Genomic DNA, 10,447 nt, shown 5'->3' with positions numbered 1-10,447 from the left:
AGATTCCAGTCAACAGTGCTGGTTTAAAGGTATGCTGTGTTGAAAACCTCCTAACCACTCGACCTGTAGTATATCTATATGAGGGCTGTATCTCAGAATGGATTGATACCTTTGTCTCATTAAAGTACGCAGGAAAATCAGTACTTTACATCCAAGTGTCAGGTGTGATCCTAAGTCATGGTTTTGATTTCCTGAATGAGGATCTTCTTTAGAAAGTAGCCTTTTCTGTATAGGCGTAGGGCGCAGGGCCAAGTGACCAGAGGGTTGCTAGTTGAGTCACTGCACAGACATGGTGATGTAGTGGTAGGACAAATGTCTTGTGTAAGCTGTTAGCTCTGAAATGGCAACTCAAGCTGTATGCTTCTCTGGGAGTTGGGAAAAGACATGGACTGGATGCTTAAGTCCGATAAACCATTAATAATGATTTGTGAACCGGTGTGAAAGGGCTGTGTTACTGTGATATAGAAGTATATAAAATATTAAATTATTTTTATGATTATTTTTCAAATCAACCTGTATTTTATATTACCATTCTAATCATTCATTTGGATGTACATGATAAAAAGACCCTCCAACTAGCTCACATTAATGTTGTTATTTAAGCTAATCTTTTTCTTATCAGTGAATACTGGTTCACGGTTTATTGACTGTTTAATGATATAATGCCCCCGTTTTTTTTTATTCCAGTCATCGCCAAAGTCTCCAAGTGCGTACCGAGGAGCGCTGGAGACGAAGCACGCCCACCAGCGGTAACCAGCATTAACGCCAGCTTAGTCTGGCACTCTACGAAGATAGCTGTGATATTTAACATAAATCATGTGAAAATTATGGTGCAACTACCCTAAGGGCAGTACCTATAAAAATCGCAAAATACGAAAAAATTTATAAACAGTTGTGTAAACATGTATTTGCTATTTAATTGTAAAATTTTCGCCGTTATCATTTGTAATAAACATACAAATGGTACGTATATTAACCGTTAATCTAGTGGTTTTTGTATGCATCATTATAACACAGTAGATGTTATATTTATATTAGCATGAATATGTTGTTTTTTTATACTTCCCAAACTCCCTGCAGCAAGTTAATGTAAATCATTAGTGTTTTTTGTCAAAGACGAAATGCCCAAAAGCTCGCATTAAATTAATGTCAATCAAAACAATTATTGTAGTTTTAATAATTCATCATTATATTGTTAGTACAGTATGAAATCTATTTAAACTGAACTTTTCAGAGTCAAACATATTACCCAGCTCACATTTTTGGTGGCAATACTTTTTGACAAGATAGCGAAATTTGAAAATTTGAGGATTACGGCAATTGCACTTTTCAGAATACATTTACCAGGTAGGTTTGTCAGGCCCTGGTCATGTTACACAAACATTTCTAGAGTCTACCTCAAATTCAGACTTAAACTTCACTGTTATATCTGTGAAAAGTCCAGAGGATAATGACTTAAGACGTCTTTGGACTTTTCCTTACCTACTACTGGAGTTTGAGTTGAGGCGACTCTTTAAATCTTTTGTTGTCACAGAGCTGTAAATCCCATAACATTAGATATGGATCTGTCCTGATCTCAACGGTGTGTTTAGTGTACCGAATATTGGTCAGCGATATACCTCTGAAAGTTCAGTTTAAAGAGAGTTCATTACAGACGTTGTGCCAAAATTCATTTTTTATTAATGAAAAAAGGTCAAGGTCATTCTATGGATCACATGGTCAGTAGTATTTGGGTTTTTGGGACTGTTGTCTTCAATGTTAACACGATAAACATTATCGGAAATCATCAGTTATACTAACAAGTAATATGTTTCTGATACATGTAATTATCTGAAATGTGTTCGTATAAAATATGTGAAAGTTTCAGATCCATGCAAGTTTTGGCTAGTGTCTTTGTCCATATACCATTAATAATCAGATTTAGAGAATTATAACTATTGTTAAACTACATGACCCTAGTTAACATCAGTTTGTATTATCCTCATTGTTAAACGAATATTATTGAGGTTTGTTACCTGGTTTACTTGTGATCATTAAAAAAAAATTTCGGTCTAATTAATTACTTGTACAACATTTGTATTTGTTTGTAAACATTTGAGCTGATGAAGAAATCATGGAGTTATCTCCCTTTAAATATATGTCTCCATTACATCACAATTCAAGTTTCCATAGACTTTCACTGTTTATTACATAATGATATTCCTGGTGAATTACACAGCAATACTAAGAGTGCAAATATATTAAAATTTCTACGATGCATTTAAATTCAATATTTAGTCCAACAAAAAATTAAAATGTTTCATTTTACGAATTCTAACGTATAATTTATGTTTGTTATTTATATTTTTGTATAAGTTATTGACAAAAACATGTAATGACACATTAAAATGTCTTATATCATAAACAAGTCTTTGTTTGTTATCTGTGACAAATTAAAATTTTCATTTATATAACTTCCTCATTGCCCATATGGTCTTTGCATGAGCTATTCCAGTTTAATATCTGTTCCATTGATAGGACTCAAGGTAAAAAGAAATTCTGTCCATGGTGGACATAGCAGATAATGTGACAGGGTACTGTTTGACTCGACTCACTAACCTAGGCGGTTCCTCTTTGACAAGCCAGGAGTCCTCCAGTTGGGTATATATACTAGTATTACCCCTTCGCCGAATGAGTGATAAATAAAAAAAAAAAATGAAGAAAAAATGGAGTTATGTAACAACTCTTCCCCAAACTAATCCAGACTCTGAATGGGTATATAATACAAATTTCATTATCATTCTTGTGAAAACGAAAACGGCATCAATTAAAATTACCAAGGAATATTTCACGACATAGATAACTTATGTTCCTAAAGAATGGTTTGTTTGAAGTGAAAGAGTCACGGTACACCTGATTGATGAAATTAGAGCCACGGTACAGCTGATTGATGAAAGTTGAGTCACGGTACAGCTGATTGATGAAATTAGAGCCACGGTACAGACGATGGATGAAATACGATAGAATTACAGTACAGCTTATTGATAAAATTAGACCCACGGTACATTTGATGAAATTAATGCCACGGCACATAAATTAAGCCACAGTACAGCGGATTGATGAAATTAGACCCACGGTACATTTGATGAAATAAAGCCAGAAAAACAAGATGACACAGTAATTGCGGAATTAGTACATTTCATTAGTGCATTTATTGGTCGACATATACTTTACTATCGTCAAGCTATACATCAATATAGCATGTATACAAATATACATGACATCATACACACATAACCCAATACATACACTGGATACAAATTATACAGAATATTCACAGGTTCCAGCACTCTTAAACTGTTATACAGCTTTCATACATACATCTGTATTTTACCCACATTCTTACAACCTCAATAAACTCTGCACCCATCCAAACTACAAACGAAATCACTTGCTTACAAACATGTATACATATAGTATGAACAAACTGCACACTGTAGTATGTTACCTGAAATATACCCAATGTCTAACGACACAGACATACTGGACAGAATATACACTGTTCTACGAACAATCTACCGTTCTATCACCATGTAATACCAGGTAAGGTGTTTTGTTGTATCTTATTGTTTTCAAACATTTTGTTGAAACTGATTTTCAAAGTTGCATGGATTCTTTCATTTAAGAATTTATAACAAAGCTGTAATGCATTTGTATGTCCAAATTTACGTAGGTCCAATTTACGTAGGTCCAATTTACGTAGGTCCATAGCTTATTGTTCATCTGATACAAACATATTTGTAATATCTCAACAGTTCAATGAAACTCCATGACATTTTGAACTTCAAACAACAAAATTTTTCTCTACAATTTTTACTCGTTGTAATGTCTGTCTTGTCGAGACTGTCTGACGCTATACCTGAATGACTTGTGACCTTGATGACATCAATCTCAGGTTTATGTGCCCGGTCAGTAATAAGGCTACCGAGTAATCACTTAACAATCTCTTAGTCATTTTGGTCCCGTACCACGACCTTTACAGGTCAAGGGTCAGAGGGAATACCGAACACTTTGACACTGCCTCTTTCGTCACGATGTCCTTCATACTTGTCGTCGCAGGCGAACGCCAGCAGGTAACGTTTTGGATGCCAGGCAACGGTGAACGTGGGGGATTCGCACGCAATCTCTGTAACCTTCTCACCTGTTATGATAAACACGGAAATGATAATTAATCCTTAAGTATTGTAAATGTTACTAATTAAACACGGAAATGATAATTAATCCTTAAGTATTGTAAATGTTACTAATTAAACATGGAAATGATAATTAATCCTTAAGTACTGTAAATATTGATAGATGTGGCTAATGATATCGAGTTTATTCAGGGATTAACCTTCTTAAATCCTTATATTAAAACTGTATTTGCAGTTTTTGAAAGTTTCCTTTTTTTTCACTTGGGGCTATTCAATTAAAATATCTACCTGACCCAAGGACTCCAGAATAAATCACTTCTATCCATGGTTGGATTTCCTTCAAATTAATTCTATGTATTTTATCAAATAAATTCTATGGGTTATATTTCTTTATATAATATAATTCTATAGGTCCCCTTAACCAAACCTGGAGTCCTGGGGTGGGGTAGATGTTTTACTGGAAAAGCCTTATAGGCTTCCTCTGTTAACATGCTTTGAAACAATAGAACTTTTCATTTTAACTATCAAAACAAATCACTAATCCAATGAAGCTATACTATAGTACATATTTTACAATGACTGCCGAACATGCTATAAGTATATACCTGATGAGGTTGGGCAGATCACCGACCATCCATTAACTTTCATTTACAGACAATGTTTATTTCTAACTTCCTTTAATGAGCGTATATCTTAATGTAGCTGAAGGTCACTGAAGGTCATACGTACCACTTTCCACCTCGGCAATATCTATAACCAGATCTTCAGAAGCTGAAGCCAGCAGACAGCCATCATGGCTGAAACTTAGAGTCCTAACCGGCCAATCCAATCTACAATGACAAAACACACACAGGATATAAATCAGTGTCATTAGCCATGTATCATAGTCATTGTATGGTAAAGTTTATACCAGTATGACATTGTAATATTTTATTAAACTGAGACGATATTTCCACTGACCTTGAGAATGTGCGTACACACACCAGCTCATTCGTGTCCCAGAGACTGACGAGGGCATCAGCACTTCCTGTGGCGAAGTATTTCCCCACGGGGTCAAACTCTATACAAATACAGTTGGCAGGGTGAGCCGTTAACGAGTACTGCAGCTTTAACTCAGGGTAACTGTGGAAAAATACAGATTACAACTAACATCGTATATTTAAGGAAAATAAAACGGTATGGAATATAATTTTGAAAACTTGTCACATTTCACCGAAACATCTTGTCTGGAAGACAGATTAAAAAATAATTCATGAACTGCATAATAATGACAAATTTTTCTGGATAACAATGCTTGTTAATTAGTGAAAAGAAGTCAGAACAAGAGCCCAAATGGGCCTGTACTGATAAGCTGTTATTTATAGGTCAAGTTCATATCTTTTTGAAAACTTTGTAAAGCTTTATTCCAGAAACCTATCACTCATGAAAGATATCATGATTCTAGGATCCATGATTAATAAAAAGAAGCTATTTAAGTGATTGAACAAATTTTACTTGTACAACCTTGAATATGGGTCAAGGTCAATTCTTACAATATTTTGAATGATAAGATGACATTATCAGTACGTACCTTAAGATGTGTATACTGCCTTGACCACTGGTCAGGAAGAATAGATCTCCTTCGTTATTCCATGAAATCTCGTTAACCTCAAATTTGAACTGCTCCTCTGCTCTGGACCTATGACTTCTGATATCAATAAATGTGATGAGATCATCTTTGTTGCCTACAGCTATTGTACTCCCATCGGGTGACCAACAGATGTTGATGTTTTCTCCTTAAAAAACACAATAAAAAATGCTGCACATTTATCTAAAACGCTTCGAAACTCTCTGTACAAAACTATATATAACTATACTTTATTCCTGTGTTTCTCTTCTATTACTCATTACTCAATACAAATGTACTTATACAAGGTCATTCAAGCAATATCATCATCACCTGCATTAAAACAAGCATACTGAATATTGCAATACATATTCCTTACTGGCCTTCACCAGTTATTACACGGTAACGATTTTTAAAGAAACATGGATTTTCCGAAAATAATAACGATGACCTTGACATTGACCCTACAGCCTTGTCCGAGAAATTATGATCCTTTGTAATTGTGTTAAGTTTTATCAAAATTCTTCAAGGAATAAAGCAGGAAGAGAGCTGACAGACTTCAGTGTTATATAGATACAACAATGAACATGGATGTAGGGGAAACCCATATTACCATGGCTAATAGGACAATCTACTGATCAAATCATGAGCTCAAATTCTTTTGTATAAATATAAATTAAAGCATTATCCTCGTCAGAATCGTGTACCTTTGGTGTTGACTGTTGCTACGGATTTGTTGGTCCTGGCGTCCCAGATTCTGACAGTTTTGTCGCCACTTGCGGTGACGAGGTGGTCCGGGTGTTTGGGGTGCCAACACAACTGATCAACACTGTCACCATGGCCACGAAACGTCAAGTCTTTCACCTGGAAAACAAATGTGAAAATGCCTCCTCAGAATTTACCTAACAATAAATCAAATATCCAGGTCTTCACCTGAGAAATCTAGAGAGAGCAGCTCTTAGATCTTCTCCAATAAAAGACATTTATTTACTAGAACTACCCATTATCATTAGAAACATTTGTGTTTTTACTTTATGTACCGAGTGGTTCTTTTTTTTCATGACAGGAACAAACAAATATAATTTGCTAAGAATAATAAAAACATACATTACTGTTGTCTGTTTTACAGTTACTATGTAGCCTTGGATGATTGGAAATTTCTGAAATGTCCCTGAGTTTAGGTTTTATATAGTATAGGCTTTATAAAGAGCAAACACATAAAGGAGATTTTACCAGTTCAAGTCCCCGACCAGCAAGACAATTATATTCCTTTTTAAGCTATTAAGCATCTGTATCACAGGAACTTGATACTTCCTTAGTCTGGAAGTCATAGTTCTATATGTACATGCACTTTTTGCAACTGTTGTTATAATTATATTATTGTTATACCACTCGGCTAGAGAGATCTTCTCTTTATATAAATTAGCTTGATCGATAGAGCATAAGACTAGTAAGCCAGAGGTCTCAAGCTTAAAAAAATTACAGATCCCATGTTTTAGCCCTCAGTTATTGATTTGTAACAGGAGAGGAGAAAATGTAGCGACCAGACTGGGGTTCGAACCCGGGACCCTCCGAACACTAGCCGGATGCTCTACCAATTGAGATAGCTACCTGGTCACCGATGATCGACCCAGTCCAGTCCCGCTACAGATTAGACCTCAGAGCAATACAGATATTGCGGTTCTGTATGACATTTTCGCCATTGTATGACATATATTCGCCATTGTATATATGACATTTTCGCCATTGTATGACATTTTCGCCATACTGATACAGCAACGTTAACTCACACCTGTACCATCACACCACTCAATTCTAAAATAATATAAAATTGCCGATGATCGACCCAGTCCATGTATATCATGTACCAGTAAGTTACAAGCCATAAATTGATGTCTTGAGTGGCCCCCTCGATTGTGTTATTTGTTGTTGTTTTTTATGAGGTTAACCTCTTCACAACAGCCAGGGTTATATGTGGACGAGTGTCAAGAAGACAGGTTATATGTGGACGAGTGTCAAGAAGACAGGTTATATTTTTTTTATATGTGGACGAGTGTCAAGAAGACAAAGCAAAGGAAGAAATAGCATATTAATTGGATTGGTAGACATTTTGTGTAGCCAATTTAAGTTTTAATTTATACATCATACCATGTATGGGGTACTGTATTTGACTGAACTGAATGGTGATAAAATCATCTTAAACGGTTTGCAATTGTCTATTGAAAGTATAGGTACAAACCGGTGGTTACAGAATATTAACACACACACCCCACCCCCTACACCTTTGATCACACGCAACACTATATCCGTGCTTTGTTTCCTATGCTAGCCCTACTGTTGACTCTACTACCAATCCCCGATCACCCTACCCCGATCAAACCATTTCGTGAGTGTGGCTCATGATGATCAAATTAAAGTGATCAGGAATTTACCAGTCGATCCCGCTCCAACATAAACACGCTGACAGTTTTGTCGAATGATCCAGAGGCTAGACGTCTCCCATCACAGTTCCACGCTACTGAGTGAACCTTTGCTGAGTGGGCCTGAGATTCTCTTACTCGGTTGTTATTTTGAAAATGTTTTCGCGTGTTTTCCAAGTAAGTCGCCATTTTGGAATACTAATAACTGATCCGGAGTTCGGAACAGATCCGGCTGTGTCTTTAAATTATTTATTTTTTACCTGTCTCTTTTGGTTATATTGTATATTTAACATTTACACTTAGTTAGTTAATTTTATTTCTGGAGAAAAATGATTTTTTTTAAACAAAAGTGCTGCAGTTAGTATTTTAACAAAAGGCCAAGAGGGCCTGCAATGATCACCTTTTAGTAATTATGACAAAATACTCAAAATCATATTTCAAACATTGTCCTACTTTTGAACTGCCTTTCCCAATAATGGTTCAAACTTCAGGTGGACTAAATCCTAGCTCACAGTCATTCTTGAAAAAGAAAAAAATCATCAAATTCCATTCAGGTGTTCAGGATAAGTTGGAATTTAAAGGATTGATTTGCCTCAATTTCCCATATTGGGCCATGCCCCTCCGGCATCAGGGGAGACACACACTCCATTTATAAAAAGTTGGATCTCCTTGCATAATAATTGATGATCCAGACCAAATTTCATCAAAATCCATTCAGGCATTCATCAAACGAAGTTGATATTACATACTCCAATGATCATGTTCACAACAGGCTGCATTCATACTGCATTTATGCTGTGATCATGCTGCAAATTCATAAGGGATTAAGGTCCAAAAATGATATTATACAAAGGACAATAACTCTGTAAGTTACTGTCGAATGATTCCCATTTTAGAACTCATCTGAGAAATTGTTGATATATGACTGCATACAAAGCTTCATCAAAGTCGTTGGATATTTATTCACAAAATATTGTTGACGGATTGACAGACAACCAGACTAGGTGAGCTAATGATAAAAAAAAAAGACCAAATCTTTAATTGTCCTTGTTCCGAATCTTTAAGTTGGATCATTTTGATTAATTTTTTCATGTGACCAAAATTGTCATATACCATCAAACTACATGCATATAAAACCTGAAGTTTCAAAGAAATTGATAGAAAAATGTAGGAGATATATCTCTGGACAAATTGACATACCGAAATAAGCAAAGGGCAATACCATTTGCGAAAAAAAAATTCCAGGGGGACATAACAACACAACTACATATCATGATTACAAAGCATTATACCAAGTTTCAAAAAGATTGGTCTATAAATGTAGGAGAGTTTATCTCGATACAGACAAGTTTATGTTGATGAGATGAGTAGATGGATGGACATGTACAGTGCCATACCATAATACTCATGTCAAATTTGACTGAGTATAGATATAGCCAAATTCAAATGTTTCTTGGGGAAACACAACTATATATATATATATATATATCATGGTAATTAAGCCAATGAAGTTTCAAAGAAATTGTTTTGAAAAATGTAGCAGGTGAATCTCTGGACATTAACTGAAGTTTATGTTGGACAGACAGTGGCTGTAATATACCATACTACTCCTGTCATGACGGGGCAAATAAACAAGAAAGTCACCAGATCACAGACAATCTACAACAACATAAACTCACTTGCCTTTCTGGTAGGTACTAAGCAAGAGGCCCAAAGGACCTGCATCACATTGATATTTTCAGTAATCACGGCAAAATACTCTCATTTAGTAAATATTTTCCTACTTTTTTGAGCCGCCTCTCAATCCCAGCAATGGTTCAAACCAAAGGTGAACGGAATCCTGTAGCTCTTAAAGAAGGAGAAGGATTTTAAAGTTTTTGCTATATTTCCCCTTTTGGGCCCCATCTCTCTGGTCTCGGGGGAACCACACACCTCATTTATAAAACATTGAATCTTCTCTTTGGTCAATAATTCTCCAGGCCAAATTCCATATAAATCCATTCAGTCCTTCTGTAATAGTTGTGATTTAAAAGATTGACCTCAGCTATTTCTCCTATTTCTGTCCGGCCCCAGGGGAGCCACACCCTCCTTTTATACGTTGGATTAATTCCTGTGCCTAGTGATGCTGCAGACCAAATTTCATCAAAATCCACTCAGTGGTTCAAGAAAAGTAGTGGTTTAAAGGAATCGTTGACAGGTGTCAGACAGATGGATGACAGCAGGATGTACGAGAGACGCTGTGCTATGTC

The 10,447-nt window shown here is 35.8% G+C and overlaps 1 protein-coding gene across 1 annotated transcript; it reads right to left on the bottom strand.

Annotated features, from left to right (window-relative positions):
* Positions 1-3,160: 3,160 nt before the first annotated feature.
* LOC117339145 (THO complex subunit 3-like) lies at positions 3,161-8,426 on the bottom strand. The gene is made up of 6 exons (XM_033900564.1): positions 8,211-8,426; positions 6,486-6,642; positions 5,743-5,947; positions 5,133-5,294; positions 4,902-5,002; positions 3,161-4,180 (listed from the first exon to the last, which is right to left on the bottom strand). Exons 1-6 carry the CDS (start codon positions 8,385-8,387, stop codon positions 4,023-4,025), a joined length of 960 nt encoding a protein of 319 aa, XP_033756455.1. The 5' UTR covers positions 8,388-8,426; the 3' UTR covers positions 3,161-4,022.
* Positions 8,427-10,447: the final 2,021 nt, after the last annotated feature.

The sequence above is a fragment of the Pecten maximus genome, chromosome 12 (genome assembly GCF_902652985.1).
Source record: "Pecten maximus chromosome 12, xPecMax1.1, whole genome shotgun sequence".
NCBI lineage: Eukaryota > Metazoa > Mollusca > Bivalvia > Pectinida > Pectinidae > Pecten > Pecten maximus.
Note: the sequence above shows the minus strand (reverse complement) of the source record. Positions and strands in the feature narration are given on the sequence as shown.